Source organism: Tympanuchus pallidicinctus, unplaced genomic scaffold (assembly GCF_026119805.1).
Source record: "Tympanuchus pallidicinctus isolate F22 unplaced genomic scaffold, pur_lepc_1.0 scaffold30, whole genome shotgun sequence".
In the NCBI taxonomy this organism is placed as follows: domain Eukaryota; kingdom Metazoa; phylum Chordata; class Aves; order Galliformes; family Phasianidae; genus Tympanuchus; species Tympanuchus pallidicinctus.
In genome coordinates, this window is record NW_026294748.1 from 3,427,508 (window position 1) to 3,451,927 (window position 24,420).

At 42.7% G+C, this 24,420-nt stretch overlaps 2 protein-coding genes across 2 annotated transcripts in view; one reads left to right on the forward strand and one right to left on the reverse strand.

Annotated features, from left to right (window-relative positions):
• SCN3B (sodium voltage-gated channel beta subunit 3) overlaps positions 1-24,420 on the reverse strand; it is a 60,474-nt gene that overhangs the window by 29,815 nt on the left and 6,239 nt on the right. The window contains exon 4 of the mRNA XM_052697036.1: positions 20,940-21,019. The gene's annotated coding sequence lies outside the window, so the exon portion shown is untranslated. The remainder of the gene's footprint in view (positions 1-20,939; positions 21,020-24,420) is intronic.
• Positions 171-17,374, forward strand: ATP12A (ATPase H+/K+ transporting non-gastric alpha2 subunit). The gene is made up of 23 exons (XM_052697022.1): positions 171-412; positions 2,164-2,304; positions 3,618-3,677; positions 4,200-4,403; positions 4,928-5,041; positions 5,209-5,343; positions 5,877-5,994; positions 6,607-6,875; positions 7,652-7,850; positions 8,322-8,431; positions 8,708-8,842; positions 9,121-9,313; positions 9,709-9,884; positions 10,229-10,365; positions 11,050-11,200; positions 12,946-13,114; positions 13,831-13,985; positions 14,077-14,200; positions 14,473-14,618; positions 14,873-15,006; positions 15,881-15,982; positions 16,646-16,737; positions 16,871-17,374. The coding sequence occupies exons 1-23, from the start codon at positions 404-406 to the stop codon at positions 16,897-16,899; spliced, it is 3,102 nt and encodes a 1,033-aa protein (XP_052552982.1). The 5' UTR covers positions 171-403; the 3' UTR covers positions 16,900-17,374.

The window sequence follows — 24,420 nt, forward strand, 5'->3', positions numbered from 1 at the left end:
TACAAAGGAATAATTAGAAACTATCTGACCTGAAACCCACATGCCCATTACTGTGGTATTTTTCCACCTACTACAGGTGAAACAGAAGATGGGCTGGACCTGGAAGGGGAGGGGTGGAGTGGCAGCACAAGATGCTGATTTATAAAGCACCAGCAAACAGTGCTCTTTCTCCACAGGCTCTGGACAACGAACTCGTCCTGCCTGAAGGATGCCAAAACGCAAGCAGGATTCCAGCTAACATCTGCTTGTCAACTGAGAGGGAACTACCACCCCTGTGAGCTTTTGCACTGCAACAGGCAGAAGTGCTCTGAGTTCCACTTTTCTCCTGTTGGGCTTTTGCTTTTCATCTGGAGCCTTTGGCTTGGCTGTTTCATTGCATCTGGAAAGGAATAAGCTCACCAAGATGGTAAAGGTGAGTACACTGTTCACCAAAACTGCTGCTACTATGTGAGTTTCTTCCTACTAACAAGCTCTAATTTAATCTATGTGTATCAGAAATACGAGCAAAGCAAAAAATGGAATTGATACTAGAAACTATTGGGCATTCAGTCTTAATGACTAAGGTTGTCAGTCTAGGTAAGTATGCACTTCCAATCCTAAAATGCGAAGAGATTGGATAGAAAACACTTCCAGGAATGGCTAGTATTGTAATCACGATTTTCATGAACAGTAACTCTTTTGCAAATGCCCAAATCTGAGATTTTATGAAAATCTGGAGGTTAGAAGTTATATGTACATCATCCACAGCAACCAACAGAATTTCCTAACTTCACTAATTTTCTTTTCTTTTCTCTTCCTGCTAGGTTGTCATGATAGACAGTTGCTTTCTCTATCTTGGTCTCTGTGCAGATTTGAAAAGCCAAACAGATCTTTGAGTTGGATAGTTGGAGAGAAGAGTAGGAGTGCAAAGGAAGAATCCCAGTAGATAAACCAGATTGTGTGTCTTTGGTGTGATTCAAAATTTAGAACGTCCTGTAATAGAGATGTTCTGTATCTGGGATATTTGTCAAACAAACTGAAGTGCTTGAGAAAGACTTCAGGCTTGTAATTGCCTGAACCATTCACCAGCTCTTAGCTTTTCCCTTCCTCAAGATAAAATGTTAATATTTCAACATTCCTTTAATTAAAGGGCATCTGAGGACAGGAGGTCAGTTTGTAGTTCAGAATAATAGTAAGCAATGGGATGTCCAAACCTATTCTTTCCTTGTTGTTTCCATCACTTAAGCTGACTTAGGCATTATACAGGACATCCACTTTCACTCACCTGAAATATTCCCTTTGTAGCAACCTAAATGACAAACATCCTACAAAACATGTGTGTACCTATCAGCAGCACACCAGCACATCCATCCCACCAGTAAAGCACACCATCAGATAAGACCCAGCATGACTCTCATGAGACTCCGATGGCTAATCTCTAAGGAAGCCTCTGAAATGGGGTCAACCAATAGTTCTTCCAAGGAATGTAATTTACAAGATAATTAGGATCTGGAACGTTATGATTATAGAAGCTGGCAAATGGGCAACACAGGAAGTCTGCCCTTCAGAGCGCAGTGTTAACGTAAAGTTAGGAGGATGCAACCCTCCTGAAGTTACATTATCCATAAAGCAGAATGTCAGAGGTTTGGCAGCATCCCTGGGTTACATACCTGTTACTAGATTGGCCAATATGGGTAAACAAGAAAGAAGTAACAGGCTTGGTTCTCCCTGGCAGCCCAATAAGCTGTTTGCCTCTATTTTATGTCATCTGGTGTAAACGTGTGAATGGTAATTTTAAGTGAAAATAACAGTGAAGTCATGTATCTAAAAAGCTGTAGGAGCAGCCAAAGAAAAAAACTTCTCAATTTCTTTTTCTTCTTTCTCCTTTTTCCACTCCATGTTAATTTTGCTGAGGTCCTGGGCAGCATTCCCACTTTGTGTTAGATCATAAAACACTGGAAGCGTTGTGCTCTCTAAAGGAATCACTGTAATTGACAGATGCTGAAGACCTGATTGTGAGTGCTGCAGTGCTTGCTGTGGGGATATAAGGACAGGGATAGCACTCAAATTTGCTGGGAGAAAGAAACAGCAGCAATTCCAACTTAGCAAAGAAACAGAAGGACTTGCCAGAGTCTGATTTGTGCAGGTGCATGGAACAAAGCTAAAACCTTCCTTCTTCCACAGAAAAAGTCTGATGTTTACTCAATTGAGATCAATGGGCTAAAAGATCTGGAAAAAACAAAGACTGGAGAGGAAGAAAAGTGCAAAGACCTGAAGGGCAACAAGAAAAAAAAGAACGAAGAACTGAAGAAAGAACTGGACCTGGTGAGTATTGCTAACTCCACGTCAGCTGGCAGGACAGCCTCAACCACTGTTTGAATGAATGCTGGTGAAGGGAAGTGCCAATGCTGAAAATCCAGCAGGGAGAAATAAGCTTCCTTACACCCCTGTATTACGTCTGAAAAAAAGCTGTGCAGAATTAGTATCTGTAATGGAAGGATGATTCTGACTTGATGAAGCCACCGTTGGTACAGGGCAGTGCATCCCTACCGAGGTCTGTACTTTCTCAGATGGAATTAATATATAATATCAAGCTGCCTTCTCTCAGCTGCCATTTGCACAGCCAGCCAGGAAGCAGAAGGAAGAGAGGAGCAAAACGTCTTGCTCCAAAGATTGCTAGTAGATCTAGAAGCACGGCTCAGCTTTACAGTTTTCTCCCTGCAAGGTACTTCAAGGAGAGAGCAATAAGCTCAAGCAACCTGCGTTTCCTTCTGGCTTGCCAGGGACCCGCTGGCTGGGTTTGGAAAACTCACTTCCTCCATGCATGCTTCAGTTTCCCAATCTGAAACATGAAGTTAATTATTCTGACCTCTTTTCGGAACTGCCTTAAGAACAGCTCACAGCAAAGGCAATGCATGGGTTAGGCAGTATTTCAAAGGTAAGGAAATCCCCAAACGAGCCATCAATTTCTCCATCATCTTTCTGAGCTCTGTTCAGTCCCAGCTAAATAATTCTCAATGTATCTCATCTTTGCCACCGGGGATGTAACAGTACTCTCATGTTTCTAAAGAAAAATCAAAGCACAGACAAGTTAATTGACTCATCCCAGCAGCAATGAATCATGCTGTGAAAACAATGGTGAGAACTCACAAATTCTTGGCTTCTAAACCTCTGTTCACCACAAGATGTAATTGGGTCAGCAATAGCACAGCGTTGTCACTGCAGGGAAAGGAGGAGAGCTTTCTGATTTCCCTCTCCCATGCCTCTTTCTTAACTGTGCTTAGAACCTGCTGCCTCTTTCCATGTGACCACAGCAAATCATTTCACTCCCTCGTCACTTTATCAGTTAAGCTTCTTGACTCCACGTAACACTGACATTTATGGTGAAACCCATTTCCGTCCAGCAGAAAAGTGTTGTAAATGCTTTGCAAATAGCAAAATAGGAGCAAATGTGTGTGTGTATGTAAGAGGTGCTTTTTCTGATAAATTATACTGTTTGTTTGTGGAAGTGGGATGTCATGCTAGCAACTGGATCCATAGCTCCAGATCCAGGCACTCTGAACCACCTCCAGATCCTGATACAAAATTTACAAGTCTGCTGGTCTGCTTACTGTCATTTTCTTTCTTTTGGAATCCAGGATGACCACAAACTCAGCACTTCACAACTGGAGGAAAAGTACGGTACAAGCATCGACAAAGTAAGTCCATAGGGCATCATTAAAACTTCCTGATTCAGATGCCTTCCTTTACCTCTGGCTAATCCAAAGCTGCTTAGAGGCAGTGGGAAAGCATTCAAATTGGCAAACTGACAAAGCTCACTCATGGATGCGTGCATGCATAATCATGGAGCACCAGCTCCCAGTAAAGCCTCAAACAAACAGCATCTCAGTGCACGGCACTGTCCTGGTTTTAAACTGGAGTTTCTCCATAGTCTGAAGGATTCTTCTGTTTTGTAATCAAAATCCCCATGCAAAACTGGACCACCACGTTCTCATCAGGACCACAGCTTTTCTGAAGGTATTCAAAGTTTGCCACAGGTCATTTTTCCCTAGCAGTGTCACTATCCTGAAATCACTACCTTTGGAAATCAAAGGTGCAGGTTACCAATCCGTAACACTAACAACGTTTAAGAAACAAGCAGCATACACTTCTTTTTCCTGAGCTGAGCTGAAAAGCTGTTTTCTGTGACCCCATGATAAACGTGGCATTTACTTTTGCAGGGTCTCTCCAGCGCAAGAGCAGCAGAGATTCTGGCTCGTGATGGTCCCAACTCACTCACTCCTCCCAAAGCCACTCCTGAAATTGTAAAGTTCCTCAAGCAGATGGTGGGAGGTTTTTCCATCCTCTTATGGATAGGAGCTGTCTTCTCCTGGATTTCGTTTGGCATTCAGTTGGCTCAGGGAGCTGAATCAGCCTTTGACAACGTAAGTGTTTGAATAAGTACAAAGTGAGTATGCGACCCTTTGACAATCTAAGTAACTTGAATACTACTTCATAGTTACTCAGTAACAACCAGGAGGTCTTTTGTTCTTCAGGACTCTCCCTTTACGACTGAACATTTCTGCTAAATACCTGACATACCACTTCTAAGAGTGCCTGTCCAAAGGTTTTAATAACTACTGCCTGTAATCACAATACTTGAGTATGCTGGAATCTTTGACTTTGATTCTCTGCTAGGAATATAACTGATTCAGGTTCATGCCAGGTTTGATTTAGAGAAGATTTTTAGAGACACAGGATGTTTACCACTATAACTTTTTTTATACCCCAGCTTTACTTGATCGGTAGCAAGGCAAAACTTGAAAGCTCTTTTCTTAATTTGTCTTTTAGTCTGCCTCAATACTTCACTTCAAGTCTCTTGAAACCTTACAGAATGATGATTTACTCCATCAGAGGAACTACTTAGCATATACTTTCAACTAACTGGATTATTTCTTTCACTGATTAGCTCTACCTTGGTGTAGTCCTTGCAGTGGTCGTCATCCTCACTGGTATCTTCGCTTACTATCAGGAAGCAAAAAGCACAAACATCATGGCTAGCTTCAGTAAAATGATTCCACAGGTAAGAATAACAAGCATTTCTTCCCTGATAACTCCTCAAAATGACTGAAGTGGAACTTTATATATAAGCACCTTACATATAAGCAATAAGCATAACTTGAATCTACCTCTCGGTTGGGTGTTTAGAGGTAGCACCATGCTCATGTCAGTCATACTTCTGTCCTTCAGCAAGCTCTCGTCATAAGAGATGCAGAAAAGAAGGAAATGTCAGCAGACCAGCTGGTAGTGGGAGACATTGTGGAGATAAAGGGAGGAGACAGGATCCCAGCAGACATTCGTCTGATCACTACTCAGGGGTGCAAGGTAAGCAATGCTTTGTAGAGCACAGTGTAAGAGTGCTTCAGAGGCATTCATGACATGAACTACTTCTGCACACTTAATATGAGTTATTAGAGCTTTAAAATTTGACCACATATAAGTCACAGAATGCAGAAGCTCTGCTGGGATGCCCAGCTCATGCCATACTAACATACTAACCCCCTTCCTGAACACCAGAACAAGCCATTGTGGCCATAGTATGTTCTAGCAATACTCCTTGCCAGGGCAGCAGCAGATGTAGCAACACTGCATTATGTGCCTCCAGAGACCTGCAGTGAGGTCTCTGCCTTTCCTTTCAGGCTGCCACTGAAAACCCCACCAACAAACACATAGCAAGGGCCGAACCAATTTCCTGATGAAATATGTTCCTACAGTGACAGTGGCAATCATCTCATAGAACAGCACTGAGACATGATGGCCCTGTCACCTGTTATTAAATGTGCTGCAGCCTTCCTTCTGGGCTGTATGTAACTGCAAGTTACTGACTTTAACATGGGCATATCTCCGTTTCATTAAAGGTGGACAATTCTTCACTCACAGGGGAATCAGAGCCACAGTCCCGCTCCTGTGACTTCACCCATGAGAACCCCTTGGAAACCAGGAATATTGCATTCTACTCCACCACCTGTGTGGAAGGTGTGTAGCAACAAAGACCTCCAGAAATGGCACCTGTAGAGAGTGCCAAATAATATTTTTAACTCATTTTGAACTATTCTGCCTCAAGGAATTCCAAAAAGGTTGCTATAAGAAATGGTTTCCAAAGGACACCAAAATAAAGCCTGCAGCACTGAACTGGTCATTCACCACATCAACCAGTGAGACCTTTGTTTTAACACCTAGACTGGTTATGGGTGCAACCAGCATTAACTGCAGTTCTGTTGTGGTCTTTCAATCATCACCTTTAGAAATGACAAGTTGCAGAAGCCTTTATGTACTTGTGAATGCTTCTGTGAAAGGGCTCTGTACACTTGAAGGTGTTGTTCCTGTTCTCAGAACTAAAAGGCATGCATTGTACCTAACAGACTATCTGCTAGGAAACTGCACTATGCCTTGGGTAATGCTGCATTCCTACTGCAACACCATCAGCAAAGGCTAAGGAAAATGGATTTTGTCCTCCTTTCCCTTTCTAAAGGAAAATAAATAATTCTGGGGTGAGGTCTCAGCCACGTAAAGGCTGAAAGGGGTCTTTGTTAATCAATACTGTGTAGAGAAGACAGGCTTGAAACTGATGGACTTATTTCTTTACAGGCGCTGCTACTGGCATTGTAATCAACACTGGGGACCGCACGATCATTGGGCGGATTGCTTCTCTTGCATCAGGAGTAGGAAACGAGAAAACACCCATTGCTATTGAGATAGAACACTTTGTCTACCTGGTGGCAGGAGTGGCCATTTCCATCGGTGTCCTCTTCTTCATTATTTCTGTATCAATGCGGTACAAGATTCTGGACTCCATCATTTTTCTCATTGGCATCATCGTGGCAAACGTGCCAGAGGGACTGCTAGCCACAGTGACAGTGAGTCTGAGCTGCCACTCATCGTGCTTCAGTCACTACCACAATTCATCTCCCTTAACTTCAATACAGCATAACACTAAAGAACAGATTACCTCACTTGAGATGAGGTGGGGTGATTCTTTTTCCATGAAACTGATAGGACAAATATTTAGGAATTCTGGCACAACTGAGCTATTAATCTGAGCTTCAGCACAAGAATTCAGCTCTGAACAATGGTTTTGAAATACTGTTTTGCCTCAACTGCTAACAGTATGATGATGTGAGTCATTTCTCCACAACCTGTTCCTATTTGGAACAGAAGACATTGTACCCTAAAAGTTGCATGAAAATTCCATTTACTAATACATAAAAATGGTCTTTACAATCCCCAGCTAAGAAGCAGCAGAACTGTTAAGCATTGTTAGCCCTAAAGCACACTAACAATGAACTGCAGTACGAAGAGCTTCACTTCAGGATTCATTAGGTTGGGAATTCCCCCAACATTGCAGCTTCTTCCATCTTAGACAGCCTCTTAACTGATACAGCACTCATCACTATCAGCAGGCAACCAGGCTGCTCTCATTAACACCTGCACTTTTTCTTAGTTTCAGCTGCACATCTGAGCTAAATAATGCTGTTGCAATGCAAAATTGCAGCCACCAAAAGATGACTTTGAAGAAAAAGCTCTCTTTCAGAAAAGCAACAACGTTAAAAGTAGCAGTCTGTAGGTTGCTTACATCATTCTTTAATGGTATCTCACTGGCAGCAAGCTGAACTTCTTGCTTTACCTCTACCAGGTGAGCCTGTCTCTGACAGCCAAACGGATGGCAAAGAAGAACTGCTTGGTGAAGAACTTGGAAGCTGTGGAAACGCTTGGCTCTACTTCCATCATCTGCTCTGACAAGACAGGGACCCTCACGCAGAACAGGATGACTGTTGCCCACCTCTGGTTTGATAATCAAATCTACTCAGCTGATACCAGTGAAGATCAAACAAGTAAATATGGCAGTGGGGGGGATCTAGAAAAGGGTGGCTATGTGGGATGTTTCCCACTTACAGTCTGTCCAACTGATGTCAATGAGGATATCTTTTCAGAGATGAAACATATACCTCCCTGCCACACAGAAGTGCAGCGTGCAATAGGAAAATCCCTTCTTTGCCACACAGAGATGAGAACAGAATAATTCCCATCACCAGAAAATAAGCCTGGAGGAGGTTCTAATTCCAAGTGCACTCACTGACAGTGATTTAGGAGGGAAATAAACACACAAACTTTATCTAAGTAACTTGGCCAGAACTGCTAGCTGAATGCCATAAGGTTCCTGTTGAAGTGTTTTTCTGTAACAAAACCTATCAAAGGAACAACCTTATTCTGCAAACAATTCAATCGTGTTGTTCCAAACTTGAGCTTTTACTTCCACCACATACTATGCTAATGGATGCTGTACTCCTTTTGCTTCTTTTCAGCCCAGCCTTTTGACCAAAGCTCTCCATCATGGACAGCACTATCAAAAATTGTAACTCTATGCAACCGAGCAGAATTCAGACCAGGACAGGAGAATCTCCCAATAATGAAGGTACTGCTTCACATCAACTTCTTTCTCTTCCTTTGGAAGAGCAATACGTACAAGCTGTTCTATTTAGCTTCAGTCTTCTCTTACATTTAATATTCCAGCCTTCTAACTCACTGTTGGCTATAAACTCAAAAAAATCTAAGGCACATTTTTAGCACAAGGCTTTTTTGGGGACAACTACTGCTTTATCACTGCTGCTCAAGCACACGACTTCTTATAGAAGCACGTAAGATGTCTTGAAAGAGGTGCTATCAACTGTCCCTTCTCTCACCCATACAGAGAGTTGTGGTGGGTGATGCCTCCGAAACAGCTCTGCTGAAATTTGCAGAAGTTGTTCTGGGTGACGTCATGAATATTCGAGCACGGAACAAGAAAGTGGCTGAAATTCCCTTCAACTCTACCAACAAATTCCAGGTGTGTTTCAGTTTTTTGGAAACAGGCCAAACTGTTTCCAGCTTTCAGTGTTTCTGTCAGCATACTGAATGCCAACAGTTGGTGACCTGGAAGTTTTAATGGGTGAATTCAACGACAGGGAAGATTTAATCTCCAATAATTGCAGTTCATTCCATTTGATGGAAAGAATGATACGTGCAAAAGGACAATAATTACTATTTCTGTGCAAAGTAACCAAAAATGGAAACAAGTAACGGTCGTATATGCTTCTTCAAATGACTTTGTATTGTGGCACACAGCTCTCCATTCATGAGACTGACGATCCCAATGACAAACGCTTTCTGCTGGTGATGAAAGGTGCCCCAGAGAGGATCCTAGAGAGATGCAGCACTATCATGATCAATGGGAAAGAAGAACCACTGGACAGTGAAAAGGCAGAAGCTTTCCAAACAGCATACATGGAGCTGGGAGGCCTGGGAGAAAGAGTGCTTGGTGAGTCCTAAATAGAGGGACTGTAAGAGAAATGCAGAGCGAAATGGGGAGTTTAAATCCTGGTATGAGCACAGTGTGTCTGGACTTCATTCCCCCTGCAGTGAAGGGTAAAAAACGAAGCGTGCTGCCTTCTGTGCAGACTGCTAAATCTCACTGCCATGCTGCCAGCTCCCTGTGGCAGGGATGCTCTTACTGCTATATACTGATGTCAATCTGAAACACCGTGCAGCCAAAACAAAGTTACAAGGGCAGGTTAAATAACCCTCTAAAGAAAGCAAATGGTTAAATGCACCAGAATTTTATAGGCAAGAGAAAATCTGACGCTAAGCTTTAGCAAGCTCTCCTCTTTCTTTCATTATTTCCTGTATATTCTGTCAACCTACATCTCCTTCTAGGTTTCTGTCACCTGTACCTGCCTGAAAATGAGTTTCCAGACACCTACACATTTGACACAGATTCCATGAATTTCCCCACATCCAATCTATGCTTTGTTGGGCTCCTATCTATGATTGACCCACCTCGTTCCACAGTGCCAGATGCTGTCTCAAAGTGCCGCAGCGCCGGGATCAAGGTAGGGATCTCACAATATTCTTACAGACTGTAACCTCAGTGTATGTAACATGAATTCTCATAGAAAAAGATTTCTCTATTCTGCATTGCTCCAACCTTACTGCTCATGACAAAGCTTTTTTCGCAGCTCTGATAAAATGGTGCCAATAACAAGAGGTAGAGAACTGAAATCAATACAGAGCTAATTAATTGCCACTACCTGTCTTTGTTAAGTAAACAGCGTAGCTTTCCAAGTTCAGATTCTAAACTGTTTCCTGGTCTAGAACAATAGACATTTCACCTAATCTCTCTGCATCTACAGCATGTACGTTTGTCACTCACTCCTAGCACTTGTCCCTTCCTCAGGTTATCATGGTCACTGGTGATCACCCAATCACTGCCAAGGCCATTGCCAAAAGTGTGGGCATCATTTCAGCCACCAGTGAGACGGTGGAAGACATTGCGAAGCGCCTCAACATTCCTGTTGAGCAAGTCAATAGACAGTAAGAGCAGCAGAGCATCTGGGATACCTTCTGCCTTCATTTTCTGAAAGCTATGCCTTCTTCTTCTACAGTGCTTTTAGCCAAACTCTACATCACAGCCACCAAGCCCACCCAACGTGCCTCTCTACCTGAATAATTCTGTGCCTAGGCCAGGGCTCCCACCTGCACTCACCATTGGCAAATAACACTTTGCAGATCTTTGCTGTCACTGCACAACCAACTGAACATGCACACTGAAAACCACAATTCAGTACCTTGTGTGGTGCTGGAGGATGACCTGACCACCACTCCAAGTTCCTCTTTCACCACTGTAAAAAAAAAACACAAAAACAACAAATACCCCCTCCCTGAAAACAAAAAACCAGAAGAAAAGCATTAAAGATTTTTAGAGTCTTCCTCTCCCACTCTCACCCCCCCAACCTTCAGAGTACTCTTTAAAATGCATTTTCTGTTGCTAACTCTACTCTGGAGGAAGCTCTGATTACTTCCCTCTGTCTCTAGGTAACTAATTCAGTCTGGATTTCTGCAGTGGCTTTCATTCAACACCTGCTGATTAACAACTAACGCTTCTGAAATTAACTCAATTTGCTGCCTTTCCTCACTGTTAAACTGCATTCATTCTACAAGTGCACTGTTCTCTATCTAAGCCTTTTGATTTGGAGACATACACACGGCTATTCACAGGGAGGCTACAGCAGCAGTAGTGAATGGGATGGAGCTGAAGGACATGAGCTTGCAGGAGCTGGATGAAATTTTGTGCAACCATTCAGAGATCGTTTTTGCACGGACATCGCCCCAACAGAAACTGATCATAGTGGAAGGCTGCCAAAGACAGGTAAGAGGTGTACAAGCTTCTGCACAGACACTGCTCTGGTGTATTTCCACAGGTATCACCCCCCAGGTGACAGTGGAAGGCAATTTCCAGTGCACTCTCAGCTCTGCCCACACCGCTCTCCCTGTGCGAGAGCAGCATCCCACAGACTGCCACAAGCACTGTCTTCTCTGGACAGAACCCAAGTTCTTTGAATTGCTGCTACAGACTCTGAACTCCTACTGACAAAATGAGCTTATCCAAAGCATGAATGCCTTAGAGCCGTGCTGAGGGGACTGACAGGCTTGTTGTAATTCAGAGGAGCTGCTGCTGGGATGCACAGCAAGCGTCCTGGGTAGAGACCTGCACGAACACTCTTTGGGAAGGAGCCTTCCCCCAGGAATTCTTTAAACCCAGATCAAAGCTACATATTACCACATCTTCTCGTCTTATCTCTTGTGGCCATTTAGACCCATGTACTTCCCTCCCACAGGAATGTTTAGACAAGAAGATAGATATGAATCCCACAAAATGTCATAGCATGATTTATCTGTGACCATGCCTTATCTATATAACTTTCAAAGACTGCACAAGAACCCTCAGTAAGCATGAATCTGAGACAGGATTTAAAGAGGGACTGTCCCACTCACAGGCAGCGTTATGTAAGGGAGCATGGAGTGCAGCCAGCACAGGAGGCACAAGGAAAGAAATTACATATGTAGCGAAGAATATATATGTTCCGAACAAGATGCAGATTGTCATTCAATGGTTCTCCCCTCTGATGCATCTTCCAAATAGATGCTGCAAATCAAAAACAACGCTACCACAAGGCCTGATCTTCACGGGGATGGAGATCCAGCACAAGCCATTATTTCATTTTTGTAATTATGCCAGCACTAAGCTTTCCAATCAGCATTAACAGCTCTTCAAGTGTAAGCCTGAATTGCTGTCAGAGAAGAGAGAGAGAAAAAAAAAAAAGGGATAAAAATCTTCCCGTTAAATCTCATTTTTAATTTAAAGTTTTTTTAATGCCCTTTGGCAGACAGAGGGTAAATGTGTTCTGTACTGCTTGGACACCCACACCCTCAGTGGATGGAGAAGGATGCAGAGGAACGCCCTTCCCCCTCTTGAGCCATTCAGTCTACACGCTGCCTTTAGCACTGAGAGCCTCTAAGCTCTTCTGCCCATGGCAGTATTTATCAGTAGTGACACTGTGCTAAATCCCCAAAGGGACAGGACGTTCGGTATTTGCTTTAATCAGTTTGTCAGGCTTTTTCCCACTCAGAACATTGTGTTGCTACCCAGCTGTGAGCTTTTGCAACAAGCAGGACAGGACCCTTTTCTGCAGTAGATGGTTTCATTGGAAGATAACAAAGAAGCTGAACTGAATAATCAGTTTTCCATCTTTTGGATTCCTAACGTGGCATATCAATGGTCAGAGTTGTTGGGACAGCATGCAAAGGGTCTCTAGTGATCAGTGACATGACTTACAATTAAGATTAAAACCAAGTGAGTCTGTAAGCACTGCACAAAAGTAAAGGACGGATCATGTGGGGTCCTTGAATTTCCCATTTATCTCTGCTGACTATGGAGGCAACCAAGACAACACACAGACATCTAATTTAGCCATCTGCTGCACACAGTCTGAGCCTACCATATTAATTCTAGAGTCTTAGAGACTGGAAGCGTGCTGAGAGCTGAATGTCCTCAGGGGAAGAAGGCACCGCATCCTCTACAACCCCACATTATGACCCTTCTGTGTGTTGCAGGGTGCAGTCGTCGCCGTGACTGGAGATGGAGTCAATGACTCCCCTGCTCTTAAAAAAGCAGATATTGGAATTGCTATGGGCATTGCTGGTTCTGATGCAGCTAAAAACGCAGCTGATATGGTACTGCTGGATGATAACTTTGCTTCTATAGTCACAGGAGTGGAAGAAGGTAAAAATAATGTTGCGACCTCTTTTCTTAGCTGAAAGCAGCTGACAGCCACACAGCACTGGCTGGTCAGTCCTCCTGATCCTGCCCTCCTGCACCCCGTTCATCTCATATCTCCCTTATTGTCATCCTGGATTTGGTTTTTGGTATTTGGAAAAAAAAAATGGGAACTGCTTCCATCCAAAGACACTACAAAGACAATAAGGAAATCATTCCTCTCTTGCACATACTTGCTAAGCAGGGCAATGGTTTGCTATCTCTGCTTGTTCAAACTCCAAACAAAAGCATTCTCATCTTGCTCCTATGCAGTCTTTATCATCATAAAGAGACAAGCTGTTTTCTTTACATTTTAACCTTAATGCTTGCTCACACAGAGTCCTCACTGTGCTACATCCAAACATACTCTGCTTCTCCAGCTGCAAAGTGCTTGTGGTTTGCATTAAGACCACAGCCTGCTGAGCAACGGGAGTTTTCCTCCATCTTTCTCAGTGAAAGAGACTTTTTAATTTAATTAGAATTTTCAGGAGGGTCAAAGGGAAGGTAGGTTAACATTTTGGGGGAAAAAAAAGCAGTTTAAAATGTATGAGGAAGTACATGAGGAGAACACACACAAGCCATTACTGCTTTCACTTAAGTTAGTTAAAGAAGTAAGGTTTTGGGTTGTTTTTCTGAAAACTGTTGGCAATCAGCTGTTATAGAAGTGTTTCCTTTTCTTCCAGGCCGCCTGATCTTTGACAACCTAAAGAAAACAATTGCCTACACGCTGACTAAGAACATTGCTGAGCTCTGTCCCTTTCTTATCTACATTATTGCCAGCATTCCAATGCCCATCGGCACCATCACCATCCTATTCATTGACCTGGGAACAGACATTGTAAGCTGCTGCCTCAGAGCTGAATAGAGAAATATCCTCACAAGACAGAAGCTGGGTGTACAGGCACCCTGATGGTTTGTTTCTGTTACAGATCCCTTCTGTTGCATTAGCCTATGAAAAAGCTGAAAGCGATATTATGAACAGGAGACCTCGAAACAAGAAGAAAGACAGGCTGGTGAACGAGCAGCTGGCTGTATACTCCTATCTGCAGATTGGTAGGTTGGCCTATTCTCCATAACACCACCTTGCATCAGTAGAATGAGATAAAAACAAGTTCTTTCACTTTTTAGAAAAGGGAAACATGAAATTAAACCAGTACTCCTATGTTTTGCTTCTTCCCTATTTCTCTGGTCTAGTATGAGATACGGAGGTTGGTGGCCCAGCCTGCAGCAAGGGGGTTGGAGCTTGATGATCCTTGAGGTCCCTTCCAACCCAAGCCATTCTATGATTCTCTGATGTAACTGATTCTCCCTCTCTGATTTTACAGGTATCATGCAGTCAGTGGGAGCCTTCGTGACATATTTTACAGTATATGCAGAACAAGGCTTCCTCCCTTCCACACTGCTTGGCGTTCGAGTCGACTGGGAAAATAATGCTATTAATGACTTTGAGGACTCTTATGGACAGGAATGGGTAAAGATGCACCAGAACATCTTCACTCTGTCTCTTTAAAATTCAATGCCCTCCTCTGAAATACAAGATTAAGAAAACAAAAGGGAGGCTTAAATGTAAACATTGGCCCAAATCCGACCACTGCACACCTTAATCTGAAATAACTGAGTTTATCCCTTTGCAACGGAAATCTTCCTGCCAAGGTTTACAGTTGCTTCCACGAGACAAGAGTGTTGGATACAACACAACTGTTTGTTTTTGCCTTTGCTTTGCAGACTAAATACCAGAGGACGTACCTGCAGTGGACTGGCTACACTGCCTTTTTTGTCAGCATCACCATTCAGCAAGTTGCAGATTTGATTATCAGGAAAACAAGAAGAAATTCCATTTTCCAGCAGGGTCTTTTCCGGTATGTTTTGCTGGTCCTTTACCTGACAGGTGGAAGGATTTATTAGCCCAGCGCTAATTAGCTCAGTGATTTGCCCCCTCACATTCAGTCACTGAACAAAGACTAAATGTGGATTCAAGCCATAAACATCTTCTCACACTTCGCCACCCCCTCTTCTATCTCATGATAGGAGTTTTCCTTAAGTAAAGGCTTTCTTCTGTTTAATCTGAAAACACACCAGCCTAAAAACTCTGTTCGTTAAAATGTTTACAATGAAGAAGTTTCCTCCCCAGATTATTTTCTTAATTCTTATCTAATTATCAGTACTTAGGTCACTTGAACTTCAAGCTAACTTCAGCCTGCCAGGTAAGGAGACACCAGCTGGTCCAACAGTGCTGGCTGCCCTTTGCAAAGGGCTCTGTGCCTGTAAATCCCATGAAAGCCAGGGAATGAAAAACATCTAGCAGGATGGAGGCTGCACATGAAAGCTGGCATTTAGACAGAGTATTTCTGATAGGAAAGCAAACAGGTTTTCTTTCTCTATCTGCAGATACAGAGCCTACACCTATGTATTTTTCCTTCTTCCATTTGCATTTGAGTCACAATGAGCACATTCACACTGCAAGTAGGAGACATGAGTAACGCAGGCAGCAGGCCTGCCTAAAGCTAGCTCTGCTCTACGTAGGTCAGGAATGGGAGCAGGAAAGACATGGGAATACGAGATGCATGGCGATGCTACAGAGCCCACCAGCTCCCTCACACCACACTGATCCCCATTTATCCCCATCTATCTCACGCAGGCCGTCCAAGCCAGTGATCAGAGCCTCACGAAGGCACAGCCTTTGCAGTGTGTTGTGGAATCAGCTTTAACTACTTCTCTGTGATTGTCTTACAGGAACAAAGTCATCTGGGTGGGTATATTTTCCCAGATAGGAATTGCTCTGATTCTCACCTACGGTCTTGGACACGTTACAGCCCTGAACTTCACACCTCTGAGGTGAGTTCTGATGCTGGCACGCTTCCCTTTCCTTCACGTACTAACAGACAAGGACTTACCGTTCTGCCTGAACCCACAAATGGGAGAAAGATGTCCAGCAGGACAGTTTTAGGATAAATATTTATGAATATTCATTTCAAAGAACAGGATGGGCAATTTCTTGACCAAAAAGGGAATTATTTTCACAGCTTCTATAAAGAATACATTACTTTTTTTTCTACTGAATTTACTGTAGAGAATGCAGAAACCTTCTCGTGTAGAACAAACCCCCACATTTTGTCCAGCATCACCAACATTTTGGTGAGATTATATAACATTCTACTTAACTTTATGCAAGCAACTTCTATTTTAAACATATCACTGTCAAAAATGTTCCATTTTTCTGACATCTTCAGAGACTGTAATGCCAGCAGGCAACATTTCCTTCTGAATAGTATCCGGAATTCATTAATTAATTCAGTTAACTACTTGCACTTGGGCAGCTTGCAGGGACCTAATCTTATTTCTAATCATTTAAGTGCTTAAGTTACAGGGGGAAAAAAAAACGAGCAACGGAACACCACGAAACCCAGATTTCCTTTTAGTGAAATCAGACAGTGTAGAGAGAGGCCTCAGAAAGGTGGTTAGATGCTTCTGAATGAGAATCTCTTCTCCCACTCCCAGGTTTCAGTACTGGTTTGTGGCTGTACCGTTTGCTGTCTTGATATGGGTCTATGATGAGGTCCGTAAGCTGTTTATCAGGAGATACCCAGGAAGTAAGTAGGATTTCCTGCATTTAGCTGTCATTTCCTCCACTGCCCCTCACTCACCTGACTGACAGACAATTCAAAATGGACCATTTGCCCCCAGAGCTCCAAACATCACTTTTTTCATCCTCTCCTCTTGCAGGTTGGTGGGATAAGAACATGTATTACTGAATCTGTCCTCATCACTGGACTTCTTCCTCCTCATGGAGAGCTGCTCCTCCACCTCACACAGCCTCTGCTGCTTCAATGTCCTGTCTGTGCAATACCAAGTATACACTGGGCTCGCCCCATGAAGAAATTTCATGAATTTCATGAAGAATTAAGGACTTAAGAGGCTGGCAAGTAACCTCCTGCTGTACTGTAAAGACGATGCTTGTCTGAAATTGAAGTGCCATCTATTTTTGTAAAAAGAATGACTTTCCCTCATCCAAGGATGAACCTGGAGAGCACTCAGAGAGGAAAACACAAAGAAAGAAAAACACAACAGAAAAACTTAATGTAAGGCATTAATTTGCACTAGAGGGGTTGTTTGCTTGTTTTCTTTTTGTTTTGTTTGTGCAACTGAATTCTAAGCAAGTGCATACGTAGATCTGTATTACCTTGCTGAGAGTAATAACACTACATAGGAAAAATTTGATAATAAAAGTATTTTCCAGAAGACAGTTCTCCACCTTATTTTCTGATAAAGACTAAGAGAGTGAAATGGAAAGGGACGCATTGAGAAATGCATCTGGAAGGCCAAGGCACAGCCAGTCCATTTAAACACCTTGTGATTCTGTAAGTGTAGAATGCTCAACACTCATTTTCTAAGGGACATCATCTCCACGGCAAAGTGGACCTTCATATGCATAATGTAGGTACTGTTAGAGGGCTGCCTGAGACCAGGTCTTCAATATGGGCACTTTTATTAGAGAAGAAATGGGGACTGCAGGAGACCTTTTGCAGGAAAAGCAGAGAGGGATTACAAATGAGAAACCAGAACTGAGGGAGTGGAAAACGGGGAGGACTTGCCAGCTTAAAGCATGTCTATTCCCTAATTTCCACTTTCATAACATGCTAGAAACTACTTTACAGTGTGTGAGCTCCCCTCCTCAGAGCTCCTCCCCATAAGAGCCAGATGGGTATTACAGTGGGTGTCAGAGTGGGTGCCACTGTTTTTCAAACGCTGATTCAAAGAAGAGGAAATACAAATGAAGAAGGAAGAGCGACAAAAAATAAGCATGCAAACTATGAATTATGAGGGTGAGCCTGGATTCCAGATACGTGCCCTTGTGTGCTGCTTATCAGTTGGTGATGCAACCCTGCAACACACCAGCAAGAAGTATGTGAGGTGCCAAGCAGCCTCATTTCAACACCTTGTCATCTGCCAGCTGCCAGGAAGGATTTGTTTTCTCTTCTGCTTACAAGACAGGAAAAAAATGAAGAGAGATGACACGGGGAGCAACAGAACCCTCTTGTCACCACCCATAGATTTGCTGTACTCAGTCAAAACAACACTTTCAAATTCAAACAGGAAGAGAAAAAAAAACAAACAAAAGGAGGTCTTAGAGGAAAGCTTGGAAGATGAATCTGATATGTGTGTTGTATCTGTTTTTAGGATTGGCATATGCTCCTGACAGAGAAGTGAAAGAATTCTGTCATAGTAATATCTGTAAAACGAGCAACTTATGTCTTTACATCCCCTTGGTACAAAAGGGAGTGGGGAGGAATAAGGGCACGTTTCCCACACGAGGAGAAGGGTAAAAAGCCACCCTCTAGAAGATCATCAATAGGAGAAAAAAAAAAAAAAAGCAGCTTAATGTCTATAGCAAAATCTACAAAGCCAGCAAATAATTCTGAAACAGTCTGCTCTCATAGCTGTAGGGTCATTTCTACATTTAACAAGTACTCTTCTGCATTGCAAACCTTGCTTTAGATCAAAACCCTCTTCAGAAGCTACAAGCAGCACAACACCAAACATACCCTCCATGCTTTGGCTGCTTGTAACTCCATCACACCAATATTTTCTCTGAGAGGACAAGGTGCACTCAGCATTTATTTGTCTTAGTGCATCAATGCCTGAACAGAGCAGCCCATGAAGGAGGTTAGCCAAGACAACGAGCATCCCAAAACAGATGGCAGGAAAGGCAAAACCTGCTGTTTATAAATCTGAGAGACTTTCCAGTATTATGTAAGATACATTCAGGCAAAATGGACAAACAGCCCCAAGGTGTGGAAAGAGTCAGTCCTACATTCACTGACTGGCATACGTAACATCTGTTAGAGCTTGTAAGTCTGGGAATTTCTGCATTGGACAACATGGGTCATTGCATAAAGTAAACAGCAGGTAGGACCTCTCAGTCCAGTATAACCATCCTCCATTGACACACAAGCCATGAGGTTACTGTATCTGATGCAACTGAACATGGAATTGTCCACAAAGGTCTCGTTTAATTAAGTCCAGTGAATGCTGCTTTACCCAAGAGTGTCTATTCACAAGAACAAGTACAAAGAAGGATGCAAACCATTTGCAAACTGATATTAATTCAATAAGCACAGAGGTATCCTCCCTTCAGTCCCATAATAGGTTTTTAAACAGCAACATTTTGGTCACACATTGATTTTTACACTTTCTGGTTCATCATTTATTGTGTCATCCTTCTTTATACTTTTTCAAGATACACACACTGTAATTCAGAATATGAAAACCAGAACTGGATTGCTCTCTGTATTAGAGTTGGTAAGAAAATAAGCTGCTTTCCTGGTCAGGTCTATGCACTGCTTCTTCATTTAGTCTTGCAGAGCCTTTCTTTACAAGGAAACTTCAGCCTTGTGTAGGTTACTACCACATACAAACTACCCTTATGATTCTCATGTGATGGCTGGAGACATATAGGAACCAGAGCCATGGACCACAATTAATACTTCCATGTTAAATATTGAAAAAAAGAAAGGAAACAATTTCTACACTCAATTCTTACTTAAAAAAAAAAAAATACCAACAAAATCCAAACCTTTAAAATTCCATCAGCCAGCTCTGTAGCTTCAACAGGAATAAACATCACCCTCCCACAGTCAAGGAAGTAGCAATAACTCAAAAGATATGCAAAGCAGAGGAGCAGATTTTGAACTGCAAGTTAATACACCTACAAGAAGGCTGCTTCTTTTCTGGCTTCATCTATGTTGCAAGCATGCAAGAGTTAAGTTACTGGCTCATAAAAATGAGAAATCTTTCTTGAACACAGAACTGTGCTTTCTTGCTCCAGCCTCAGCCAGACTAGACAGGTCAGATGCCCCCACTGATTGCACTGAACTTCACAGCTTTCCTTTACCTCCCCCTCTTAGCAATATCTCCTCTGCAGTTTTCTCTAGTTTAAACTAGCTCTCACCACCCCCACCTCCCATCTCCAAAAAAGCCTTGACAACTTTCCCCTTCTACGTGCTATGCCACCAGACAATTCCTGCACTCTGGTCAAGCAGCAGCCAGCTGAAAGCAGAGAGCTGGCTTCAGGTGAAGTGTTACTCCTCAACAAATGACAGAGAATGTAAGGATGACAGCAAGCACTGTGCAATGAAGTATGTAACAGGTACACAGCTGGGCTAATTGTGCTCATTCCTCTGCTGTGAGGCCTGTATCTTGGCCCTGTTAGTATGCTGCTGAAGATTTACTCATAAGAATACTTCATATTGTAGTATCATACTTCCAAGCATGTGGCTTTTGAATCATGTAGCCACGAGTACTTTGCCTTGGAATTGGTCAAGCTTCAAGATGGTAACAAATAATACTTATACCCTCTGCTTTAAATGAGTGAGAGCTGAAGTTCTCAGGCGTAGCATGTCTGAATTTTCCTCAAATGCAAAAGTGCTTTTTGGCAGTAGTAGCCAAGAGAAACACACTATCTGTAGTATGCAGTCTTGTTAGTGACTCCTGTACGCTCATCTCCTTCCCTGTAAATCCATTTCCCAGTCCCCACCTAGGATACTCGTCCCCTCTCAAGGCTATTAATCACTATGAATCCTCAGTGGTACATTTTTAACCACATAATGCAATCTGACAAGTTGTTTGAGAGAGCTTGTGATGCTGAGATTTCATTGAAGAATGGAAGGAGACAGTGAAGATTTGTATTTCTACAGGGTGGAAAATGCCTTTGCTGCCACTAAAGCATAGGCAGGGTTCACATTTCTAAACAAAAGATGCTGCCAAATTATACAGTGGAAATTGTTGTTGTTACCTTTCCTGGTGGCACCACCTCTAAAGCAAGGAATCCTTTCCAGCAAACACCACAACACTGCTGGCCCATGTCAATCTCTGCTACAAGGGGAAGGAAAATACAGAAATTAATCTCCTTCCTGCAAACATTTGCAGACAACTGCTGTTCTCACTCCGTGTCAACGCTTACTGAAAATAGAAATGATCTCAATGAATGCTGGATGCACACACACCCTGCTCTCTGTCCATTTTATTTCAAAGCTGAGGAGATTATTGCTGGTGCACAACCACAGAAAGAACTCAGGACTGGCTGCCCAGAAGGGTAAGAAATTCCCAAGGGTCTTACTGCTGATCTGAGATGCAAAGTAAATGAATGCAAACACATGTAAGCCTTGAGAAGAGAGGCAACGCTGCACTCCATTGGGTACAACTGCAGTGCCATTCTTGGGCCTTGAGAGCATCTCAGTTACGTCTTCAGCACTGAAGTCTTGATTTGCACAGGCTCCAACAGTACGTCTCAACCCCATCCTCTGCCACACGCACCCAGCATGGTGCTGCCTGTGCTCATTTCTTCTGATGCCAGAGGTTTTCACAGAGGAAAAACCACCATCTCTTCAGTCATGCCTTACTATACCTGCTCTAACCAGATCAGTTCATGAACTTTTTCTCAATCATTACTTTGCAGTGAATGAAAACTAGTCCAGACCCACCAGCACGAGAGACCCCCCAGGAGCAGATATTTTCTGGCAGCTTTGCACACCCCATAATCACTCAACCCATCTAGCTTCCAGGTAGCAGCACCAGCAAACACAGTGCAATTTGCATTCATAATGACACGCAATTCCTCGCTCAGACAGTAAGCAAGTTTGCTTCAACTTCACACTGTGAGGTTTATTTCTAAGCTGACAGAAGAGCTTTAATCTGCAAGTGCAGAAGTTGAGGCTGTAAATGAAAAATAAACACAGAAGTGTAGTTGCAATGGTATTTATCCCCAACACTCACTGCCTAACAGACTCACTGATGAACCATAATCACGACAGCAATGTGAGCTCCAGTTCAGCAACACGAGCTACCATTTGTTACCTATGAGATGCTATCTTAAAAGCTCATTGGGCATCATTTAAATGCTCCCATTACTAATTGTGCTATTTGGGAAACAAAGTTAAATGGAATCAACTGTAACTAGTTTGGTGCAGCTGAATTCTTGAGGAACTTCCAGCAGAATGCCCAGCAGCTCTTTCACAGCAGCCCAGTATTTTAAGATTGAATGTGAATGTTTCTAGCAGAGCTGCATAGCAAAGCAGCAAAAAAACTACCAAAATCTGGAACCCTCTCTTTTCTCTAACAACCTACACTGAACCTCCACTGTGTTTTGTTTCTAACGCCACCTTAGCAGCAAAATGAATCAGCAGGGAATGACTCTGGAAAGACTAAAAGACAGCTTCCCTCTGACCTGACAGATTTTTGGAAGTGGCTTGATGTTTTGAATACAACATGCCATGGAACACTTGGAATGATAAAGAATATTTGAATATTCATGCTCTTATAGCCCCTTTTTAACACAGAGAAACTGGTACAAAGCTCTTCATTCAAAACTGTTGCAGTTTTGAATGCACAGCCTCTGCATTTTTGTGATAAGAGATTATTTTTTAATGCCTGAAAGCAGACTCAACTTGAAGACCACAGTTCCTGTTTCAGATAAGGATTATTTCCTAAAACCTTAAGAACTTTCCTTTAACAGAAAAGCAGTTGCCAGGTGATCCCCAAATAAAGCAAATCCACTGATGCTGAACTCTGTCAGTGATACTCATGCAGTGACTCCATATGGCTCTGTCCAGTTGATCAATCCCTGAAAGCTTATTGCCTAGGAAGGATGAAACGTGGTCTAAACATGCACCAGTTCTGCTACAGAGAGGGGTTTTTACACATCAGAGATATGAATCAGGGTCCCACAGGGACTGTTACTTCATTTGACTTCAAAAAGTGCAGGTCATGTCTTTGCCAATGAGGTAAACCTAAAGATCAGGTCTACTTCCTAACTCTACATTACTGCTTACTTTGCAAGCTCACCTCTCCGCAAACTTAAGAATTATGTTACCATAAGGGCCAAAGTCCTCAGGACCTTAGAAAGTCACTTTGGAAAAAAAAAACACCACACTAATTGCTGCCTTTTTTAGTCAGCCAATTTGGTCCAAAGCCATTGCTGTTAACTCTGAAAATATAGCATTCATTGGACAGGTACAATTAACACGGTAAAGTTCAATGTTCGTTAGCATCCTGGGTAGCCAGAGGGCATGTAGAAGGCACTCAGCTGAGAAACAATTGAAAGAAAAGCCTCATTTTTAGCAAGCAAGGCTGGAAGCATGCCCTACCTCAGGAAAGCATATGTCAGGTGAAATAATTAAAGTCCATCCTGCCTAATTTAAAGCCCCTTTGCAAGCACAAAACCAGAGTTGGTGCACTGGCAAGTCTTGACAAGCATGAAGTAGAAGCTTTTTTCTGCTGTCAATAGCTTGTAAGATGAACACCATAGATGTTTGTCATGACAAGAAACACACAGAATAGGGTGTAGAAGAGGCAGAAGAGATGAAAAACAGCTAAACTGACAGCAGATCTCTGCTGAATGAGGTTGGTTTGAGTGCTGTGAAATCTCTCACCTGCAAGTCAGCTAACTCACGTGCTGCCATGCTGCCACAGCTCAGTTCTGACTTAACAGATTCTCTATGCAGAAAAATTGATATTAAATACAATGCAAACAGTATGTTCTTGAACCTTCTCACAAAACATAACTACTGCTAAGGCTCCTCCAAATATCAGCCCAGGAAAGAGTCTTTCCCTTGCCCTTTTGGTACACTGCAGTAGAACTCCACTATTAGATTCGTAAGATTCAGCCCAAGCTCTTTCCAATCTCAATACAAAAAACAAATGGTACTTTATCAGTCCCCTATTGTCAGGGGTCAGGATGGGCCCCAACCTGAAAAATCATCAGGCAATAAAAACATTGCAAATAATTGCACTATTTATTTTTCCAGCCTATGAATTTTTCAGCCATACAGCACTTTTGTTTTGTCCCACCATTCCAGCCCTGCATAGTCTCCATACTTCTCCAGCCACTACTCTTGTAAAACTGGAAAACAGACAGCTTTTTAGGCTGTGCAACTGAGAAGCTACAAGAAAAACCACATTGTTCTGCACGGGCCTATCCTCTTAGGCAGAAATTCCTATACTGTCAGTTTGCCAGGTCTGAAGGCCTGCAGAACTGCTTTACTGTCCTGCACAGGGCTTTTCAATGGGGCAGCTGATGCTTACACATGTTGCTCCCTATGCTGCAATAATCTCTGCTGCTGGCCTTGTTCAGACCTGCACCTCAGTTTGCATTACATACTCAGAAACTACTGCAATTTTCTTCCACAGGTAGCATTAATACCCTTTCAGGGCTGCATTCCTCTGGAATTCTCTGCTCTGCCTCACACAAAGCATCAGTGTATGCTATCCTATTTGTT